The 24293-nt window shown below is 36.6% G+C and overlaps 1 protein-coding gene across 1 annotated transcript; it reads left to right on the top strand.

The window, feature by feature from the left end:
* Positions 1-5: 5 nt before the first annotated feature.
* DPM1 (dolichyl-phosphate mannosyltransferase subunit 1, catalytic) lies at positions 6-18956 on the top strand. Its single transcript, XM_007432856.4, has 9 exons — positions 6-164; positions 4445-4544; positions 10318-10351; positions 12699-12775; positions 13127-13152; positions 14307-14402; positions 15989-16057; positions 16295-16409; positions 18826-18956. Exons 1-9 carry the CDS (start codon positions 61-63, stop codon positions 18928-18930), a joined length of 726 nt encoding a protein of 241 aa, XP_007432918.2. The 5' UTR covers positions 6-60; the 3' UTR covers positions 18931-18956.
* Positions 18957-24293: the final 5337 nt, after the last annotated feature.

Raw genomic sequence — 24293 nt, 5'->3', positions numbered from 1 at the left:
CCGCCCACTGGCGGTAGCGCACAGGCGCGGGGGCGGGGGCGGTTGAGCACGTGCTCCGTCATGGCGTCCGCGGCCCGCAAGTACTCGGTGCTGCTGCCCACCTACAACGAGCGCGAGAATCTGCCGCTGGTCGTGTGGCTGCTGGTGAGGAGCTTCGAGGAGAGGTGACTGGCGGCGGGAGAGCGGCTTGGGGAGGGGAAGCCTGTGCTGGTGTTTCCAGCCCCTCGAGCGCGCTTTGCTGGCGGCTTCCTGCCTTGGGCTGGATTGATTTATTGCAATTATCTCGCCGTTTCTTTGCGCGTTTAGCTCAGAAGGCGCATGGCCTCCTCCGAACAGCAGCCCTGTGAGGTCGGCCGGGCTGTGTGTCTGGCCTGAGATCGTCCAGGGAGCTCTGGGGTTGTGTGGGGACTTGGAGCTGAGGGTCTCCACACTGACCATATTTTCTTGGAAAAAATAAAGGACAAACCTGAAAGGGGGGCAAATCTGAAAGAGGTTCATAAGGACAAAAAAAAAGTAATTGTTTATGTTTATAACGTTGCTTTACAAAGAAAAATTCAAGATCAAAACCAAGAAAAACTTTACAAAAGTGCATATTCTAGTAAAAATATCTAAAATCAAACAGTATACAGTATGTAAATTTATTTTAAAATAGACAATTCCATTTCCATATTTTTCACATGAATGTGAAACACTGCATGAAGTGGTACCATTTGTATGGTAAAAGTTAAATGACCAAAATAAAGGACAAAAGTGAGTTTTTGAAAAATAAATGTAAAGGACAGCTTTTTGAAATAAAGGACTGTCCTTTATAAACCAGGACATATGGTCACTGTACCCAAGACCCTCTCAGGGGTCAAAATTATTTGCCAGCATATATTGAAAAATAATACAGTATTAAACTCCCATCCAACAATCATGAGAAGTGGTAGCCGCAGCGAATGTGTCAATTTTAATTTTTAATACATAATAAATATTGATAAATATAACCCATACAGATGAGCTCTTTTGGGGTCCTGCATAATTTTTAAAAGTGGGAAGGGGTCCTGAGAGAAAAAAGTTAAAGAAACATTGGACTAGATGATCCTTGTGACCGCATCCAGCTCTGTGATTCTATGATCTTACCTGCTTTGCCTGTTCTACTCTGCTCTGTTCTTGTAGTCACCCTTGTGCAAGATTCAGAGGTTAACAGTTCTTGGATATTGGGATAAAGTAATCTCTGTAAGTTGAGCTTGAATATGTAACTTGCAAGGTTCAGATTTTATTTTGGGTTTAAAAGTCTTTAAGATTTTAGCTTTTAAAGGTATTTCTGCTGGATATTATATTTTCAGACAATGTGTGTTTCTGATTATCAGTTTAGACATCCTTATTTCAACTTTTTGAAACTAGGATTTAATGGTTGAGTCCTCTGAGGACTTATTTGGAAGCTGTGTACAATAGGAATTACTCTGAATCAAGCGTGTGTAGTATTAGATCCTTAATCTTCCATTTCTGGGCTTGTAAATTAAACATGATAATGCTGTTCTGAACATAATAGGATCAGTCTGCAGAGGTTGGTAAGAGAAAAGGATGTTGTCTGTCTGCTGCCTTAAAATCAGAGAGAGAGAGAGAATGAATGAGAGAGAGAGAGAATGAGAGAGAATATATATATCGCCTTTATTTGTGTGTGTGTGTGTGTGTGTGAATCCTTGTAAGCCAGTTAACTGCATAAGAGCATTAATAATAAATATTCAATAAATAAAATTTCTCGTCTTTATTGAATCCTTGTAAGCCAGTTGGCATTCTTTTAAAATGTCATCTAGTGACACTTTAAAATACACACACACACTAATAAAGACCAGAAATGTTATTTATTGAATATTATTATTAATGCTCTTATGCAGTTAACTGGCTTACAAGGAACTACATATACAATATTATCAATATATTAGCCATAAAATATGCAACTAGCAATTACAGTATGACAATCATGAAACCATAAAATCTTGAATCATCAGATAACTCAGGCACCTCTACCATTCTCCCCTCATAAATTTACAAGTAATATAATTGATTTCAGATTTACAAGTTTGCTAAGGATTTATCTGCAGACATACTTTTAGGATCAAATTATCAAAATACTTGAACTTTTATTAAGGATTTTCTTTCACTAGATGACATTTTAAAAGAATGCCTTGAAGCAGTGAAATCACAGCTGAGGTGTTGCATCATGGGTCAGTTTCTTAGATTAGTAAAATGTTTGATGAGTTTGAACTTGTGCTAATATACAATATGCTAAGACTTGTGTCTAGGGGGGACGCGGTGGCGCAGCGGCTTAATGACGCTGAAAGTTGCCGGCCAGAAATGGTCGACGCTTCAGCGGTTCGAGTCCAGCCTTCGCGTTAACAGGGTGAGCTCCTGTTTCCTCCCCAGTTCCTGTCAACCCAACAGTTCGAAAACTCACGTGAGTAGATAAATGGGGACTCTCACTCCGGTGGGAGGAAAAATGCTGGCGGCGCCTTGCAAAAAGGAGTTGGGAGCAGTTGCCGGTAAGCGTGAAAAACCGCGCACGCCCGAAAAGGGCGCGAAGGAACAGAAACCCCGCCTCCTGCGCTCGCTAGCTGGGCTCTGCTCTAGGAAGGAGGCTCTGGCAAACCACTTCCGAAACACCTTGCCTTGAAAACTGCAAGGACTCGTCCAGGCAGTCACTACAGAGTCGGTAACGACTGAGCGCAGATTAAAAAAAAAAAAAAGACTTGTGTCTAAATTATCACTTATTTTGAATGAGAATTCAATTCAACAAACATTACAAAGGATTGCAAATTATTCCATATAGATCACAAACTATTAGTGTATACTGTATATGTAATCTTTTTGTGGATTGGAAGCTTACTGATTTATTCAAAGTATGTATAAAATATAATTAAATATCAGTGAATCAAGGCAGATCCCAAAGCAGCAATGGCCAAGAAATCAATAATTGTTCAAGCCAATAGCCAATAGTAAATTTCTTATTGCTCAAATTTGAGAATATGTAAAATTTATATGACATTAGAATTTTAAAATAAAGTCCTATTGGTTGGTAACATAGGCAAATTAATTTGCCTGATGTTACAAGATGTCAAGATAATTTAAATTGCCAAGAAAAATACTGTATTAGTGAATGTGTTAAATGTGAATTTCCAAATAAATGTATATTGAATGGTTGCTATAATAACATTTTAAAAAGAAATATATTTATTTGTAATATAAATTAAATTTATTTATCTTAAGATATAAATTTCTTAATTAGCTTCCTATTTACCTTTTTAAAAAATGAAATAAAATATTTAATTTTTTACATTAGTTTAAATTAGTACTAATAATAAGTTATGGCATATTTATATGTCACTATACAAAACAATTGCATTTTTATTAACCAAATTACAAAACAACAGTTAATTGTTCTGGACATCAACTATTCTAATTACCATCTTTGTAATAGTACAGTTCTAACTGCATTAAGGTTCAGATCTATTTGATATGCCGAGCACTATTTCTGAGATAAGTGTGCTGGATATTGTGACCTTAACCTGCAATCCTATTCATTTACTTAGAAATGTAACTGTTGTACTGTTTTTATTAATGTGAGTGGTTATCAATCATATCAATAGTGTCAGAGATTATTCAAATGCAGACTTCCCTAGCTTGCTTCAAACTGGCTGGAAATTCTGTGAATTCTGCTCTCAACATATCTAGTGGGCCCCAAAATCATGTTTGAATTAAGCTTAGATTTATTTTATACTAGGTTATTTTAAAAGAAACTTCTTAAACATTAGAAATCAAGTTTAATTTTAAAATCTGTTTTTCAGTTTTAAAAGGACTCTTATTGATTCACCCTTATTCACAGCTCTACTGTAAATTTTTAGGAATGTATTTGAAATAGTGGGAGTTACCATCTCCAGTATTCTTCTGGTCACTATAGCTTCCTAATTCCTTTCTGACTGGATGAAAAAAAAAATGTTCAAGATAACTTTTCTATTGAATGGGAAGGAAAAGGTTTATACTGTTCAATATAAATTATGTAATATAAAAATTTTATTGAATTTCCAAGTGAGCAGCATATTGCCAATGTGCTGCCTTCCCTGCCCTTGAATTTTCCTTAGCTTCTCTTGGGGAGTCATGAAAGTAAATCTACCATTTAAAGTGATATTCTGCTGAATATATGCTAAAATAGGAGACTCATAATATTCAACATTCTCAGACTTGAGACTTGGGAGTAAAAATGTTTGACTATTAGTTTATCTTTAATAATCTGAACTTTGAGCATTGAAGCAATTTGGCCAAATTTTGAGATGTGAGTAAAGTGTAATAGGATTAATGATTACATTTTCTTTTGATGGGAAACCATTGGGCATTCTTCTCCCTTCATACCTTTAGAAAAGATGGAGCTTTCAGACCTGCCTTAACAAAGTAATTCTCTTTTCAGTGGGAATGAGTTCGAAATTATAATTATAGATGATGGAAGCCCAGATGGGACGCAGGAAGTTGCTGAACAGCTAATAAAGATTTATGGATCAGACAAAATTGTAAGTTACATATGTTTTTCCTCTCTCTTAGCTAATGTCAAAATATTTCAAATTGTTAGCATAGAGAAATGGAATTTCACTTGGAAACTATTTAGCTAATTGAGAATAGCTTGTTATCCCGCACAGAGCAATTTATCAAGTAATTCAATACAGTAATGCTTGTATTCAAGGTAATGAGATTTCATGAACTAGTTTGTTCTTTAGTTTTTCATTTTTTAAAGTTTAAACTTAATTTTTCAAGTAGTCATCCTCAGACCCCACAAGGGTATATAACTTTTTGATGAGCAAGGACTTGGGATCTGAGGGGATAGTCCAAAATAGATGGAGCCTCATCACACTGTGGACAGACTAGGATTTTCAGGGATTCTGCATTTTCTGGCTATGATATACTGTACCTATTTTAAGACTAATAGTAAAGTTTCACCTATTTTCTAGCCACAAAATGGTGGGAAATAGTGCTGATCATGATTTTTAGCAACTTGATTAGAGGCTCCAGTGGTTGCAAAAAGAGGATTCAGGGCCAGAGGTTGTTCACCTCTGCTTTAGTAGCTGAGTGTCAAGAAGAAATCAAAGGGATCTGGCTTTCTCATCATTGCATACTGTGATACTTGTTGAAAAGATGGTGCATGCTTCAGTGCTAAAGACACTTGGCTGAAGCATTAGCAACTCTTTCCTGTATATACTTGATTTATTTTCACCCACTGAAAGTTTAAGCTTTCATACCTGCATTAAGCCCTTCTTGGTGCAGTGCAAGGTATGCCTGTTCAAAATATATTAGGGCTGCTTCTCTGGTAATTGGATATTCCGTTGCAGCACAATGATGTAAATGTTAAACGGGACTAAATATTGTATATTGTGTTCCTGTTTATTTATTTGACTTTATTTCCAGTCAAAGACCAAAGCAATTATATAGTACTTATGAACAAATATAAAATATTAAATACGAAATAAATAGCTATGGTAATTAATGAGAACGAGAGAGATTGCAATACCTGTGATCTCCAGTGAATTTAAAATAACAACACAGTACTGGCATTAGACCCAAGTCATCCTAACAACAGGTGCCACTGAGCAAAACTCAACAACGTATTTCAAAGGAACAGTCTGCTACCAGGTAATACACCTTTTTCTCATCTGGTCAGTCCAGTCATCCTGCTAGCTATGATAGTATTAGTGTGGAACATCAAAATTGATACACGGGATGATGTAACAGAAACATGTGGATAGGGAGAGATTTGGATAGAAATCTTGTTATATCTGCCTTCTAAAACTATTCTTGCAGGGCAGATAAAATATTAAATAATTGGATGGCAAAAATGGCCTTGTGCACAGACTGTCCATATAATATTGGGGGCTAGACTTCAGTCTTGCTGTAGATTTCAGTCAAACATACCCAGTTTTTTCTTCAGAGATGCTTTCTCATAACTTTGCTGAAACAGAAGGTAGGCTGAAAATGCTTTACTTCCAAAAGAAATGAAATTGTGAGAATTGTTCATAAGTATAAGAGTGTCTTTCGTATGGTTTACTTTGAGCCGGTATTGCAGCCAGCAAATTCTCACGCATGCCTTTGAGGAAGGGGACCAGCTTTCAGATGCAAAAGAGAATTAGAAATACAACAAGGTATGCAAATCATTGCTCTTATAAATTTAGTCTGGACTATTTTCTTATGCAGACAGATCTGCACAATAAAACATTAGCATTAATATCTTAATTTTACTGCTGCTGGGCAAAATTCTGTGCATGGATATTGGTATTTTTTGGGGTGGCAGGGGCTTCTTCCATGTTAGGGAACTTTAAAGAATAAGATCAGTGGTGATATGATATACCTTGCAATCATGCATGGAATTGCTACATCTCTTGATAAAAAGTTATTCTGATATAACTTTTCATTGCTACATTCTGTTGCTAATGCTGGCAGATTCTACCATAGGGCCCACATGAGATAACGATAGAATAATTGCTATGTCAGCATATAAAAGGATAGATATAGGCTTATTTGCCAGCAGAAGATGGAACTCATTTTTTGTTAAAGCCTGTGTAATAGAATTATTATAAATAGTAACGAGGGACAAGTATACATCCCTACTTGACTGCTTTTTGGACAGGCATTTCAAGCCATTTGAAGAGCTGTACCTGACCCACATACAGATATTTTCCTGTAGCATAATAATTAATTGTAATAGTATGCATTCTCCTGTAGAAGATGCTAACTTGACTAATAGTTTCTTCTTGGTATAGAATGAAATGCTGCCTTTAAATCAGTGCAAGTGATAGAAAAATCACCTGAAGGACAATTAGAGTATTTCTCTGCCAAGTGTTACAGAATTATACCTTGGTCAAGTGTTACCCTTCCAGTTGTAAATCTAGCCTGTTCCTCAGTAAGCGTATTCTCTTCTGGCTTCCAGTCCATGAATTTCCCATGGAGATGCTTGGTATAAAGCTTACAGACAACATTTAAGAGACTAATTGGTGATAATTGTCTTCACGCCTTTCTTGAAGATTGGAATAGCTATAGAAACACCACTTTGGCATTGCAAATGAGTGATCTACGTGAGTGTACTGGGTTGCTACTACAGAAGCCCACCAATCAGTTTAATTTTATAAGTTCAGCTAGTTTCCTATTTTCCCCAACTCTTCCACCATCTTTACCAATTTTTAATTGCACTATGAGCTTAGAAGTTTGAAAAATAGATACAAGAGACCAGTCAGGTAAATATTCAGCACTTGGAACAAAGGATTTCAGATCACAGGAAGTTGTACTAAGTGGAAGTCAAGAGTGCTCAACTACAGTATATATCTGGTGTAATAAGTACCTTCCTTGACCCAGAAGCTTCTCGGGGTAGAGTGAGCCACAAGTTGCCTGAACTCAGAGCTTTTTATCCTTTGCTGCTTTGCGTCCCTTGTGTTTTCTTTTTCAAGAGGTGGTTCCCCCCAACCCCCAGTTCTAGTATTTCATTCCATGAGTGATAGTGTGTTATTTCAGAAGACCTGGTCAATCTCAACTAATTTAGTCTTTGCATTTACACATTCAACTCAGACTTAAATTGGGTTCTAGTATGCATATTTTATCATTTCCACACTATTAGTTCTTGTATAGTATCAGTAATTTGTTCAAGATGCCCAGTACTTCTGCCTTATTCTCCACAATTTTAATGGATCTCTTTAAATTAGACAGCTTTAGAAAGACTTTCTCTAACTTGCTAGACCATCTCATCTAGGGGATTTTGGCTATAGTGATATCATTTCTATGTTAAGATTCTGTTTTATATTCTACAAGACAGAATATAAATTAGTTTGGCAATAAGCAGAGAAACTGTCGGGATGAAAATCAATTGTGAAGTCAGTAAATGCTACATAATTTGTAGAAATTATCATGTAGTCAATAGTAGTGGCATCTCTGCTACTCCAGAAAGTTCATTCACGTTCCATGTCCCCAGCTGATTCATTTAAAATCAGAAGGTCCATTTCTGAGACAGTTGGGCTAACTCCATCTTCCAAAACTTGTAATGGTCATACCAAGTTTCATCATTGGAGCCTAATCTAGTGCTAACATCTATCAGGATTTCCTCAGATTGAGAATATCTTCACATCAAGCCCAGAAAATAGACATTAATTAATAATAAGTTTCTACATCCTATGTCACTGAATCAATTTATTTAAAACAGTCTACAGACCATAGCAAAGCAATTATTATTTTGAAATATCCAATATTATATAAATATTAATCATAACCCCCAATATCCCTTTATAAACTGAAATCAAATTGCTTTCTTATTCTAATAACAGTTAAAAACTGCCACTGCTAATGTCACTTTAGGAATTTGATCACAAAGAAGATATTTAACATGAAATTGATTAGAATGTCCAGGTAAGGATGTTAAAATAGGATTAATCCATTGTTATGCAAATTAAGGTAACAGCTACATATGCTCCATTGATTCTGTGTCATGGTTATTACAGGGACGTTCTCTTTTGGAATAACTAATTCCCTTACATCTTCCCCATAACAACTGGGAGGGGAAGACATGTATCCTAGCTCTACCAAGAGCCCATCTATATTTAAATACAAAGAGATTATTACTGTAAGGTTATGGTAAAAGTCTTTCTCATTCTAAATTCAGATTAATAGCTAAGACAGGGAATCACATAAAGTATGTGGGGAGATACCTAGGTTTAACTTAGTCCAAGGTGCAATTACCTCCTTGTCATTCACATTGTCCACCCATTTGACTTGGAGTAACTACAGTGCAGAACTTTAAGTATTAAGTGGTAAATGGAATCCTTGAGCAATATAAGAATGACTGCTCCAAAGGTGAAATGTGTTCCTTGAATTGAGTAGTTACTTATTGGAATACTATTCAGGACAGGTTTATCATCTTTTATTATTGTTGTTGGTTGCACAGTCAGCCAGATGTTTAGACTGGATTTGGCATTATTATTATTATTACTATTACTATTACTATAATTATTATTGCTACTACTGTTGTTATTCCAAATTTGTGAAGTTCTAACTTTTTCTACTGGAGTGTTATTGTGAACCATATATTTATACTGCTTTACATAAAATAATTTGTATGCAGAGTGGTACCCATGTGGCTTTCATTTTTGAAAGCAACCATGCTGCCAGCATATTGACCTAAATTCACATTTATTAATTAGAAAATGTGTTGTTATTACTGGTGTACCAAACATTTCAATTTAATCTTTTTAAAGTATGAAACTTCTCAGGGTCTGAGAAACTTCCTGCTAAACATAACGCTATTATTTTGAATGTCAAACAGGCTATTTTGAGGACTATGGAAGGATTTTGTTTTGTTTTTTGTCAAAGTAACAGTTTCCAGACTACAGTTTAACGACCACAATAGGGACTGGAAAATTGGTCATTAAGTGGAGCAGTCATAAAGCAAGTTGCCACATGACCGGACTCAATTTTATGACCATTTTTACTATGGTCATTAAGAGAATCATGTGGTTGTTAAGCGAATCCAGCTTCCCCAATGGACTTTTTTTGATGTAATTTGCTTAATGACCATGTGATTTGCTTAACGACCATCATAAAGGTTGCAAATCAAGATCACATGATTGCAGGGGGGTGCGACAGTTTGTGACAGTTGTAAGTGTGAGTACAGGTCGTCAGGCACTTTTTCCAAGGCTGTTGTAACTTCAAACTCGTTAAATGAACAGTTGTTAAGTGAGGACTACCTGTAAAATTCTCTGTTTTAAGCTTGAAATATGCACTAAAGACAACCTAAGTATATATTCTTTGGTATATAAAATCAGCAAGTAGTAGCATCATTTTGAAAAGAGGAACAGATCAGATAACATTAGAGATAATTTATTAGATTACCTGGCATTTCATGGCTCTAAGGAAGTGTGATTAGTATATCACATTTTTTCTTGTTGTTTTGTTCATAGATGCCACATAATTCCTGTAGAAACAAATGCTTAATCTTATGGTAATTATCTTCTTAGCTAATAATGAAATAATCTTACTCTAGATTTCTGGACTATTTTTATTTAAATTAATGCCTCTAGGTAGATTGGTCTGTGTATATGAGCAGAATCATCCCCAGTAAAAGACATCCATCAGCAATATGGGGAAGATATACAGACTGAAACCCATTTATGCAGTGTTGAATTTTACCTTATGGGTATTGCAATTCTTTTTGAGGGAAGAGCAAAATAGTAATAATGACATTTTACTGAAGTGCATGATTATTGGCCAGAGCTTAGTATGGTTCATCTCATTTTTTGGTCTACTGATACTTTACAGCTGTTGAGACCCAGAGCAAAGAAACTTGGATTGGGTAAGTAGTCAATAATTAGATGATTAACAGTTTTATATCAATTTATTAAGAGCATTAAGAACATTGGCCTTCAGCCAGGTATATTTTTATTTTAAAAAATCAAATTAAATCAAAATCTAATTTTGTTGCTAATTGCTTGCATTGTTTTTTGAGAACCAGAAAAAATGTACAATATATTTACACATTTTGCAACATACAAAATTCATTTTGCTGCTTCTCAGCATTAATGACTATGTACATCTTTGTATCATGTACAAAATTAACAGTCTGTCACATGAAAAGTAATAAATATTAATTATGCAGATATATAAACAGAAGAAAGGCATAGTTGGGTTGTTACATAGTGGGATAGTTCTTTATTTCTTTTTTTATTGGATTTATAGGCCATCCCAATCTTTATGAGCTGCGTGGCTTACAGGTTACAATAACAAAAAATAAAGAATGTATAATCCAAAAGAAAGTCTACACAACAAACAAAACATCCCGCAAGGGGTCAACCATTTATTCCAATTGGGCCAGGGTGGGGACCATATGAATTTCTGGTGGGATGGTGTTCTAGAGGGTAGGTACCCGTGATAGAAAAGGCCTACTTTCTGGGTCCCACCAAGTGAGACTGTTTAATCAGTGGGACCCAGCTCTGTCAGATTGTATGGGATGGGAAGAAACTAGCATATTCAAGCCCTGCCGGCTTTGCACTGACTGGGTTGGCAAGTGTGTGGGCATGGACATACTCTTTTCACTATACCAGACTTGTATTTGGTATATTCCTATTCTATATTGAAGGTATACTGGAGAAAGATGAAATAGTTCCAAGACTTTCACAATGCCTTTTCCCCATTCCTCTTTAAAGGCAGTGATGACAGAGAACAATTGCAATTGTACTTTTGTTGTTGCAACACTGCAGCCTCCTGTAGCAAGTCTCTTTTTATCTGAATATGGATCTTCTCTGCCTGAAGAGAGGGAGGTGTACGAAATTTTGTATCCCCAAATGACTTCTCAGACATAGTTTGACTGCCTCTTAACCTATAATTATATGAAGCAGGATTTTAAAAATGTAGTTAAACAATGAACTGAGATAGATAATATAGGCAGCAGAGAGTAGATATATCTGGCATTGTGTTTTTTAATTAGTATCAACTGGTTTAATAAGAAAATATTATTGAAACAAAATACCTCAAGGGGGCATCTGGTCATTGTCTCCATAATAGAGTTCATCCTATTTATTTTATATTATTAAAAACTGTCTAAAATGGATGGCTGAAGAACTTCTGTAATTCTTCATAGCATATAAGAAGGTGTAGCTTCTGTAATGAGATTATGGATGGGGTAAAACAGCCCAAATGCAGTCCTTCCAAGACTGAGTTGCTTGTTAGCAATAAACATTGGACTGATCTACTAACATTGATCCCAGTAGATTACTCTGAATGGAGTGACATGCCTCCAAAGGAATTGGTCTGCAATTTGGGGAAACTCCTGCACTTTTGCCTGCTGCTTATAGAGCAGGTGGAAGCTATGGCCTGAGGGCCTTTGCTCAGCTTTGGAGCCCTACCTTGACAGGATGTTCTGGAAATAGTCATTCACATCCTGATCATCATATCATTGGACTACTGCAGTGTGTTCCATGTGGGGCAGCATTTGAAGGATGATCTGGCACTTTGATCAATCCACAAAGCATTGGCCAGACACTAGTTTTGAGGTTGTTACACTGGTTTTCTATTAGCTTCCAGGCCCAATTCAAAGTGCTAGTAAAACGTATAAAGCCCTTTATGGTAATGCATCGTAAGGGGATATATCAGGCACTGCTTTGCTAAAGTCAACTCAGTCCGTCCAATCCAGTCAACTCAAGAAGGCCTTCTGTGAGTCCCTCCTCCTCCTGAAGTTCATGGGACTTGAATGAAGCAGCAGGCCTTCTCTGTAGTGGCCCCATTTTATCAAACAAGCCCAAATGGTACCTTATCATATTTTGGCAAATTATTAAAACTCTCCAATATAATCAAATACTCAGCTCCAAATACTTGGCAGTAGGCACTCATCATTGCATTTATATATTTATGTATTTGTATAATGTATTTTTATATGGTAATGGTTGTTTTTGCTAATTTTTTACTTGCCATACCCCAGCTAGACTTGGTTGATTGAGGCACTTAACAAATAAATAAGAAAGATGTACTTTTCACCATTATTAAAAGCAAAGAAGCCTTGTAAAATATTTGATCTGATAAATTCAAACTTGAAATGAAAGATACATAGAAATTAGATTATTTACATTTAAATCTCTGAAATATTCAATTATGTGCACGATTGTTAACGTAGACGGTAGTCATGGCTTTTGTATTGTTTATATCAGGAACTGCTTACATTCATGGAATGAAACATGCGACAGGAAACTTCATTATTATTATGGATGCTGATCTCTCACACCATGTAAGTTTGTGCTCTTTCTCCTTGTTAAGCATTTTCTTTATTCTACTTGCCTTGATTGTCCGCCCTACTGATATTTCAAAGGGCTTTAAAGACCTGGCTCTTTGCTCAGGCCTTTGGTGAGGATGACTGATGCCCCTTTCTTCATTTTTGTTCACCTCTGGGTTTATTTTCTTGTCACTGTTGTTCTTTTGTCTTGTGTAGTTTCTGTGTTTTTTGTCTTGTTCTTTGTTTTTAAATGTTTTAATAATTATAAACTGCCCAGCGTCTCTGGGAGTCAGGTGGCATATAAATTTAATAAAATTATTACTATTATTGCTTTTCCTCACACCTTTTCTTTTTTTCTCCTTGTAGCCCAAATTCATTCCAGAGTTTATCAAGTGAGTAGCATTTCTAATATTTAAAGTCAGGCCTTACAGTTTATTACCCCTTTGTGGTGTCTGTATTTTTGATAGGGATAGACAATAAAATTGAACCTCAGAGAAAACATACATTATACTGTTACAAAACTGCTCTATAGAGGATAATGCAGATGTGTTGTGCAGCTTTTCACATCATACCATTTATTACTTTTCATTCAGAGATTTTGGCTGAAACCATCTCATGGGAGGGTTTTGGGAATAAGTCATTTACTTCAAAGTTTTATACAAGATTCACAACCTTTTTGGACTGGTTGGCATACTAGGGATTTTGAAAATAAGTTGTTTCCTCTTTTTCTTGTTTGTGCTATAGTTGAATATGTCCATGTCACTTTAACGTGTTATAATTGATGAGATTCTTGTAATCTGTCTCACATGTAATCTACATCTCCATAGCCGCCTGTTCTCCCTTCACTTGCTGCATCCCCTTTTCAAATCCTACATCAATTTAACCATTCCATAAGTCTAATGAAGTGAACTACAGCTCACAAAAACTTATGCCTTTCAATAAAATTTGTTTGTCAGAAAAGGTGCTACTAGACTCCTTTTGATTTTTGGCTACCACAGGCTACCACAACTCTCCTACTATGTCTGTACTAGCATATATATGTATGTATGTATATCATAAACTTCAGAATCATTACTAATACTTGTGTACCTAAATTCTGGTGAAACAGTCAAAGGAAAAAGGTGTGAGTGTGTAGCATCTCAGTCTAAACACTGGTCTCTTAATTACGGAGTATGTAGTGGCATGCCATACCTGGCCTATTGTGATAAATAGGTTGCAATAAAAATAACATGATTTACAAATGTAATTCAGCAATGTTCTTATAATTGCTTGTAGATTTCTGCATATTTCTATTCTTTGTGCTCATTTAAATTGCATAGCTGAAATATCTGTATTGCCAATAGTATGTTAGAGTTTTATTCTCTAGGTCTAACCATATTTTGAAGATGAAAAAGTATGATTTTTTAGTATGCTTGATTGTTATATTACATGTTAACAATTTTAGTATTATTAGTATATTCATCTGTTTCTGGGTTAGTACTATACTAAGTATGTGAGTTTGTAACTCAAATTTTTTTTTTCCTCTACCCAATGTTTATTTCTGTAGAACACAGAAAGAAGGAAGTTTTGATATTGTGTCTGGAACTCGATATAAAGGAAATGGAGGTGTGCATGGATGGGATCTAAAACGAAAATTGATCAGGTCAGTATTTCATCCATAGCCCTGTACCATCAACAGGTCTTCAAAAAGCACCTCATGAAACTGTCCTTTTTCCTTCTCTGAATCATTTCTGAGAGGGTTGCCAGATTCAGATCTTAAGAAGGTTTCTTTAATTTTGAGAACCTTGAAGGAAAAATTCTTATTCTCTCTTTATTGCAACCTGATTCTTGATTCTTTTATTAAAGTTTTTTTTAACTTCTAAAAATAATATTCTTACCTTTGTAGATCCTTTTTTCTTTTAATTCATTAATTAATTTAATTTTAATTTAATTTTCTCTGGCAGTCTGTGGATAGGGAATTGATTATCTCTCTATAATTAACTTGGGGAATCATTTACCATAAGATATAGTGATAGCCTAACTTGGTCTATCAAGGACAATTAATCTTGAAGGCTCAAATCAATATTATCTCCAGATTGGAAACAGCATACCTCAAAATACTAATATAACTTTTTGATCTGTTTTGTCATCTTTGACACCCAGTGCTTACTTACACCTACTGTTGAACTTGGTTAATATATAGTGCCTCCTATACTAGCTAACCTTAGTACAGTGGAATCTTGGGTTACGAACGCTTCTGTTAAAGAACTTTTCGGGTTACGACCAGCTCCGGCCACAAAATTTTGCTTCGGTTTGCGAACTCCGCCTTGGGGTACGAACAGGATACGTGGCCATTTTCCCTCCCGTGATACAGTCCGCGGCCATTTTCCGCCCCTGACACGTGGTCCGCGGCCATTTTTCTGCCCCTGACACGTGGTCCGTGGCCATTTTCCGCCCCTGACACCTGGTCCACGGCCATTTTTCCGCCCCTGACACGTGGCCCGCGGCCATTTTTCCGCCCCTGACACGTGGTCCGCGGCCATTTTTCCGCCCCTGACACGTGGTCCGCGGCCATTTTCCACCCCTGACACGTGGTTGTAGGGAGGGGGACTCTCCCTCCAAGCAATAGCTGCCTCTCTGTCCTCCACGCCAGAACGGATTAACGGTAATTACATTGAACCTTATGGGGAAATTTGCTTCAGGTTGCGACCAATTCGGGTTGCGGCCAGAGTCATGGAATGAATTAAGTTTGTAAACCGAGGTTCCACTGTATTTCTTATTATTTGCTAATGCTAATTTCCCTAAATTTCATCTTTCTCCACTCCTATGTAAGATCTATTTGAAACACTCCTTGCATAGGGATGGCTTTAATAAAAGAAAGAGATTGGAAGATAGCTTTATCAGTAGCTATTAGTTTTAGGCCTCAGCGATACCTCTGGGTTGAGGGCAGCATGCCTCCATATACTAGTTGCAGGAAATAATGTGTCCAGAAATTTATGTGTCCATCTCTTGGTTGCAAGAAACAAAATATTGAACTAACATTGGGCTTTACATTTCAGGGATCCAGCAGAGTTGTATTTACATTATTTTGTTAATATAAATTATCATAGAAAAAAATTACATTCTACAAATTTCACTTGCATTACATACCTCTTAGGGTACTCTAGTCCGCTAATGAAACAGCATCTTTAAAACAGGTTAACTGTTCACTTTAAAATTCTGATTGCATATTTGTATCTTACTTTGCAGCCGAGGTGCCAACTTTTTAACTCAGGTTCTATTACGGCCAGGTGCATCAGACTTAACGGGAAGCTTCAGGTAAGCTGGTTCCCAAATGGGATGTAACAATTCAAGAGGAGCAAGAATGCTTCAGGATAATGGTCAGTCTGAGATTGATAAAGAGATCTTTTGAACTTGTAAAACTTTTAGGTAACTTTTGGGAGGCACTTGTGTATAGCTTATTGCTGTTACTTATTCCTTTTTATTTCTTGAAAGTGTGTGTGCTTGAAACTGAAATGTTATAAACATTTTCATTTTATGTACACTAAATTTCAGGTTATACAGAAAAGAGGTTCTACAAAAACTGATGGAGAAATGTGTTTCAAAAGGATATGTTTTCCAAATGGAAATGATTGTCCGGGCCAGACAACTGGGATACTCTATTGGAGAGGTATGGTAAAAATCTAAAGCATAAAGAACATACTACATTTAAATTTTCATGCTCAAAGTTTACCTTCTGGCTATTAGAGATCGAACTAATTGACAAGTAAAAACACTGAGGAATCAGTGAAGATCATACAGTATGAGTAGCTTACACTGAAATCTCAATTACTGATTTACCCAGTAGTTTAAATGCAAATATTAGCTGAATATAGCATCAGAAATTTAATCAGATGAGGAACTTGGCTGTCAGTGACACACAAATATAAGCAAATAAGAGGTGCTGTTACAAATGTGAACATTTATTCTGTTGAAGAGGTGACCCTCTGGGATGAGAAAAGTATCCACTTAAATTGTAAGAAGCTTAGTGCCACCTTTCCAGCTACAGCTTCTAAAATTGGCTGTAATTCATCCTTCCTAGTATTCCAGCAACAGTGTAAATTTGGTCTGATGGCTTCATTACTGGTCATGTAGTGAAGATAAAAGTTATTGATGTTAAAAAGATATGCTAAAAAGGCACAATTTCCAAGGACCTATATTTAATTACTGAGGGCCTAGTATTGTACCTAATAAATGTGTGTCTAATATTTTAACACTTGTTGAACTTTACACAAGTTTCAAATCACAAAAAGAGTGGTACTGCTTCTTTATATGAAGTTATTTTTTATTTATTAAAACATTCTTAAACCATTTTTCTATTTGGTAGACTCTTAGCAATGTAGAGTGCAAAAAGCAGAACAATAAACCTACCTTTTTAAAAATAGCCAGATTTTTTACCAGTTTTGGAAAGGGTCAGAAAAATTTGCCCTGGGAAGGAGTTCTTAATTCCCTGGCCTGCCCCATAACCAGCAGCAAATCTATACTAGCTGTTGAGGTACCGCAAATTAATTCTTCGGGCTGATTGCAGTGGAAAGGAGTTTTTAAAAAAAACATTTGAGAATTGGAGCAGCAAACAAACACAGTTCCATATTCACTTCTGCCCAAATGGCAGAAGTCCATTAGGATGTTTAGTATCTTAATAGTTCAACTACATTCCATATTGTAGATCACTTTGCCAGTTGTGGATTATCTTAAACTATCAACTTCTGGGAATCCTATTTAGTGTAAAAATTCTATACCTTTCATTCCAACTTGAGATATTCCCTTGGGATTTCTGAATCCTTTAGCTAGGTTTGTTCATTAATTTATGCCAATGTCAGCTGTGTGGCAATAGATTTATAAAGCAATCATTGGAATTTCCATTGCCAAAAAGAAATATGCCTAGAAATACAATATATGTTTGGCAGAATAATCTGGGTGTAGGAATTTTTTCCTCCATTTCTGTTTGCCAGTTGATTTCTAGCGGAGTATGCTTACTGAAAATTCCTAACTAGACTTTCTGTGGATTCCAAAGGCTGAATTTGGGCTTTTAGGAATTTAACATATAGTGTTACATGCTAGAATGTTAATGTTCTTCTTTTGCTATACTGAAAATAACTTGTGTTTTAAAACATTTCAAAACAGTGTTGACTATATTTAATGAACACATAGTGAATTGGAACCATGTGTAATTAAACAAAAGCGTTACTTCAGATGTTTATTATAAAAAGAACAGCAATGCAAGTCAGTATCTCTTGAAAGTAAGGATGTTTTACAGTCCCTTTTCTTAACGGCCCTTTGAGAGGTTACTTGCCCTTGTTCTGTAGCCAGAGATCAGAGAAAGAAAGAGTAGGTTCCACCAAGGTCATATGAATTTACCACTGAATTGGGAACTATGCTTCTTTAGGATAGATTGCACTAGCCATAATAACACTAAAAATGTAAACCTGTGCTGTTCTGTTATACACATGCATACTGTATTCAGTAAGATATATGTTGGCCTAAATGTGTATCTTTTGGAAATTGCAAAGTTATCATTCTGTATTGTAGCAACAATAATGAGTTTCATTTTCATTTGAAAAGGAAGATACAAATACTTTAATTAAGCAGATTTAAAAAGAACCTGGCTCTTTTGTCTACTTAGTTTAAAAGATTAGAATTACAAAACAGGAGCACTAAAAAAAGCAGTGTAGAATATAACAAAAAATGATCAAAATTAAATGCTGTGGAAGCTTGAATAAACAAGAGTTTTTGGCAGTGTTTGAAAGATCATAATAATGATAGGAAGAAAGGAGAGTCCCGAATGTGGCATTTCCTTTTGGATCACTAGTGCATTCTGTCTTCATATTCAGGCTCCAGGCAGGCTGTTTTGCAACAATGGTTTTGTAAGAAATGTTCACTGAGATGATTTGGATGTTGTGAGAAAGCCATCACTTCATACTCTGCATCAAAACACATTGCATTAGCATGTTGATAGATAAATGTTAAATCTTGAGGTGAAGTGCTCCTGTTTATCTTTTTATTACTTCCTATAACTGGAATGATTTTATGATTTATTCATTTAATAGGTTCCTATATCATTTGTGGACCGAGTCTATGGAGAATCCAAACTAGGAGGCAATGAAATAGTTTCCTTTCTGAAAGGACTGTTGACTCTATTTGCCACTACGTAATAAAGAGATTCAGTATTATTCCAGTATTTCTATAGTTGACTGAATAATTTATATTGGATAGTGGAATTTGACAAAAATTAATTATGACTTTAGTGAACAGAAAATTTCAAGGTTTCTTCTTGCTTTATTTGGATAGACGTCTCTCGGGCATCATACTTCATGTCTGATAATGTAAAGGCTAAACTTTTAACTTTCTTCACCATTTTGGTAAAAAAAAAAGTGTTAGCATTTTAAATGAAGTACAAGTAGTGCTTGCCTAATGACCATAATTGGGACCATAATCTCAATCATTGAGCGAAGCAGTCATTGAGCGAGATGCCCACATGACTGCTTCGCTCAACGATTGCAATCCAGGCATTCCTGGTTGCAGTCGTTAAGCGATCTCCTGGGCAGGCAGCTTTTTGAGAGCGAAAGAGCTCCCTGCCAGACAGTTTCAGCTCTGCGTAGAGCTGAAATCCTCCTGGCAGGCAGCCCTTCTACTCTCAAATGTTCTTAAAGCCCACTGAAGGGTTTATCCTTCCTGGAGCTGGAGGAACAGAGCTCAGATCTTCAGGATTTGATCTCCATTCCTTCATACCGCTGAAACCTCTCAGTGGCAGGCAGTTACGGAGCTCAAATTGTGAAGATTTGATCTCCGTTCCTACCCACTATTGAGAAGAGAGGGGAAACCCTTTGGTGGTGTGAAGGAACGGAGATCAGATTTTCAGGATTTGAGCTCTGTAGCTGCCCACTGCTGAGAGGTTTCAGCAGTGTGAATCTTCAGGATTTGAGCTCAGTTCCTTCACACTGCCAAGAGGTTTCCCTCCCCTCTCAGCGATGTGAAGGAACTGAGCTCAAATCCTGAAGATTCACACTGCTGAAACCTCTCAGCAGTGGGCAGCTACAGAGCTCAAATCCTGAAAATCTGATCTCCGTTCCTTCACACCACCAAAGGGTTTCCCCTCCCCTCTCAATAGTGGGTAGGAATGGAGATCAAATCTTCACAATTTTGGCTTCAGGATTTGAGCTCCATTCCTGCACACTGTCTTGTCCCCTCCACTTGCAACCTTCCCTGCCACAGAGAAGATTGCAAATGGTGACCACATGATTGTGGGGTGCTTGGCAACCAGTTGTAAATGCGAGCCGGTTGGCAAGTGCCCAAAATGCGGCCACGTGGGGGGTGGGGTGGCGTGACATTTTATAACGGCCAGAAGTGCTTTATGGACTGTAAAGCACCCTTTTCAAGGCCATCGTAACTTCGAACCGTCATTAAACAAATGGTTGTTAAGCAAGGACTACCTATACAGGTAATTGTCTGAAAATATATATGCAGATTTCTGAAAGCTCTTTGATATGGATACATTTACATTACAGAATGGATGGATCTATACATAAGGGTTTGCCACTAAATGATAGAGCAGTAACATTGCAGGTGATGAAGTGACTAATATGATTAATACAATGATACCTTCCTGACTGTATACACTTGTACATTTAAAAAAATGGCTGATATTGATAGGTACCAACTGTGGACTGTTCAGAGAAAAAAATCAAAATGTACATTCTAATCTCTTGTTGTGATTACTGTGGAATATAGTTTTGGGCTTCAGGCATTGGGTTATTTACAATTCATGGTAAATATAAAAGGAATATGAAAATTCTAGAGTTCAGCTTTAGTTGAATCAAAAATTACCTATGAATAGTTTAGCTCTTTTTTTAAAAAATAGACACACATAAACACACTGTAAAGACACACGTGTATTGAGAAATGTTCTTCCTGCATGAAGAAGGAACAAGCCATATTCTAATCTTCATGCTTGCATATGCATAAGTATAAATATCATTAATGTGTCATATAAATCCTATTATCAATGTCAATTTCTTGGGGTGTTCAGTCATTTGTTTTGATATTTTTTTAATATTCTACTAAATCTCCAAAAATTGACTGGGTGGGAAAAATTCAAGTAAAAGGAATACCAAAATGATCAAAGGTAGCACATCTTTCGTATGTGAAAAAGATAGAATGATGGGATTTTTTATTTTATAAAAATGAAATGGACAATTAAGAAAGGACATCATCAAAGTTTATAAAATTATGCATAGTACAAAGAAGGAAATAACTCTCGCCTATTTTAATAGATTAGAATTTAGGATCATCAGTGAAATTAGATGACATGTCAGGACAAACAAAATTTGCTTCTTAAATCACATAATGGTAAAATTTATTAATGTAATGTGATCTTTAAAATTTTTCAAATTCATGGAGATGTATCTACTGATAATTATAAAATATGTAATCTAATTGGAGCCTTCAGATATTGAGGCAATATCTTTCTAAATGTTGGGGAACTACAGTTGATGTCCATATATGTGCAGAAAATCTATTGCAGTGTTTCTTAACCTTAGCAACTTTAAGATGGGCAGACTTCAGTTCCCAAAATTCCCCAGCCAGCATCTTAAAGTTGCTAAGGTTGAGAAACACGGATCTATTGCTTTCATACTGATTAAAATTGTCCAGGTAGTTACTATGATAAACTGGATTGTCTCATTCAGAAGAGCTGAACTTTAAACAATAACATTCTCATAGAAACAAATGATGTTCCTCAAATCTCTGCTTTTATCTCAGGTTGAACTCTCTCCCTTTTCCATTTATTCCTGGTTGTCTTTATGTTCCCAAATTACCTTGTACTGATTATATCCTCACATATCACAGTTGTTTTTCTTTTTTTAACTACAGGTAATTTATTGGGTGATATTAATTCTAAATAAATTAATTATGAAAGACAGTCTTTTGTCTCTTTTATCTTTATATGATAAAACATTGTGGCTAATATAGGTGTCAAGACCAAATTCATGCACAGCAACAATAGTATCAGCAGATGGCAGCATTCTGCTGACATCTGAGCTCAGAAGCTAAGCAAGGCCAGATCTGGTTAATAGTTGGATGGGAATCCACCATGGAACACTAAAGGTAGGGGTGTAGAAGAATATCTTGAAAAAACACTTCTGTATTAGCAAGAAAATTATGGTTGTATCTACAGAATCACAAGGAGTCAAACTCGAGGCCAGCTTTTACCTTTACAAAGAGATAACTGTAATAGAAATCATTCATTGTCCATCATAAGTCATCAGCAACATAGTGATCTCATCTATTTTATCATTTTGTCTACAGTTGTCAGTGAGTTGCACGAAACCATTTTAGCCTTTTCTGTTGAAACTTCTATTAGGCTAGGTAGCTAAAAAAAAACTCCAAAAAAACCCCTCAAAAACATTAGTATCAAGGGTCTCAAATATGGACATTGTGTGGCCCTTATCAAGCCTGTTAAGAGAGAATCCTTTAATAGCCTGTCAGTATTCTGTACAGGTAGTCCTCATTTAGTGACCACAATTGGGACTGAAAACTCAATCATTAAGCAAAGTGGTCACTAAGTGAAACCAACTGTGCTTATAGACCTGCAAAGGTTGTAAATATGAGGATTGGTTGTAAAATTACTTTTTCATCAACCTCATAATTATGGACAGTCACTAAATGAGGCAGTTGCTAAATGAGGACTACCTGTAATGGAATACTGGTGACAAAATGTACAGGAGGCAAACTTTATTTCAGAGACATTTATCTATCACTACTTATCCTTGTGAAAGGACTTAATAGATAAGCAATAAACCTTTCATGTCTTTTGAGCAATGCATAAACTGCTTTTAGTGGTGGGCATCTGATTTTATTGGAGGCTGCATTTTATTTTTTAACAAAGAAACAAAAACCTCAGAAGAGGTAGAACTGAAATGGTTGACTCTTACTTGACTGTGCAGGAAGGTTTTTAAAAATACTTTTAAAAAAAAGTCATGCTTTTTGCTCTTGCCTACTTTTTTTTTTTTAAAAGTGCTGCTAAAAATACATGATTTTTGCCACTAATATTTAGTGGTAGGGCTTTAGAGAGAGTATACAGTGGGGCAAAAAAGTATTTAGTCAGCCACCAATTGTGCAAGTTCTCCCACTTAAAAAGACGAGAGAGGCCTGTAATTTTCATCATAGGTATACCTCAACTATGAGAGACAAAATGGGGGGGGGAATCCAGAAAATCACATTGTCTGATTTTTAAAGAATTTATTTGCAAATCATGGTGGAAAATAAGTATTTGGTCAATATCAAAAGTTCATCTCAATACTTTGTTACATATCCTTTGTTGGCAATGACAGAGGTCAAACGTTTTCTGTAAGTCTTCACAAGGTTTTCACACACTGTTGCTGGTATTCTGGCCCATTCCTCCATGCAGATCTCCTCTAGAGCAGTGATGTTTTGGGGCTGTCACTGGGCAACACGGACTTTCAACTCCCTCCAAAGGTTTTCCATGGGGTTGAGATCTGGAGACTGGCTAGGCCACTCCAGGACCTTGAAATACTTCTTACGAAGCCACTCCTTCGTTGCCCGGGTGGTGTGTTTGGGATCATTGTCATGCTGAAAGACCCAGCCACGTTTCATCTTCAATGCCCTTGCTGATGGAAGGAGGTGTTCACTCAAAATCTCACAATACATGGCCCCATTCATTCTTTACACAGATCAGTCATCCTGGTCCCTTTGCAGAAAAACAGCCTCAAAGTATGATGTTTCCACCCCCATGCTTCATAGTAGGTATGGTGTTCTTTGGATGCAACTCAGCATTCTCTCTCCTCCAAACACAACAACTTGAGTTTAGACCAAAACATTCTACTTTGGTTTCATCTGACCATGACATTCTCCCAATCCTCTTCTGGATCATCCAAATGCTCTCTAGCAAACTTCAGACGGGCCCAGACATGTACTGGCTTAAGCAGGGGAACACGTCTGGCACTGCAGGATTTGAGTCCCTGGTGGCATAGTGTGTTACTGATGGTAGCCTTTGTTACTTTGGTCCCACTCTCTGCAGGTCATTCACTAGGTCCCCCCATCTGGTTCTGGGATTTTTGCTCACCATTTTTCTGATCATTTTGACCCCACAGGGTGAGATCTTGCATGGAGCCCCAGATCGAGGAAGATTATCAGTGGTCTTGTATGTCTTCCATTTTCTAATTATTGCTCCCACAGTTGATTTCTTCACACCAAGCTGCTTGCCTATTGCAGATTCAGTCTTCCCAGCCTGGTGCAGGTCTACAATTCTGTTTCTGGTGAACTTCGACAGCTCTTTGGTCTTGGCCATAGTGGAGTTTGGAGTGTGACTGTTTGAGGTTGTGGACAGGTGTCTTTTATACTGATAACAAGGTCAAACAGGTGCCATTACTACAGGTAACGAGTGGAGGACAGAGGAGCCTCTTAAAGAAGTAGTTACAGGTCTGTGAGAGCCAGACATCTTGCTTGTTTGTAGGTGACCAAATACTTATTTTCCACCATGATTTGCAAATAAATTCTT

The sequence above is a fragment of the Python bivittatus genome, unplaced genomic scaffold (assembly GCF_059951505.1).
Source record: "Python bivittatus isolate LINGU-HERP-01145 unplaced genomic scaffold, Pbiv_v1 ctg000700_np1212, whole genome shotgun sequence".
Classification (NCBI taxonomy): domain Eukaryota; kingdom Metazoa; phylum Chordata; class Lepidosauria; order Squamata; family Pythonidae; genus Python; species Python bivittatus.
Note: the sequence above shows the minus strand (reverse complement) of the source record. Positions and strands in the feature narration are given on the sequence as shown.

What these genes read in the sequence shown, in the direction of transcription:
- DPM1 (XM_007432856.4), top strand. Translation starts at nt 61, where the DNA reads ATGGCGTCCGCGGCCCGCAAGTACTCGGTGCTGCTGCCCACCTACAAC. An exon ending in GTGAGGAGCTTCGAGGAGAG is followed by an intron (nt 165 to 4,444) that starts GTGACTGGCGGC and finishes TTCTCTTTTCAG; the next exon opens with TGGGAATGAGTTCGAAATTA. An exon ending in GACTTAACGGGAAGCTTCAG is followed by an intron (nt 16,058 to 16,294) that starts GTAAGCTGGTTC and finishes ACTAAATTTCAG; the next exon opens with GTTATACAGAAAAGAGGTTC.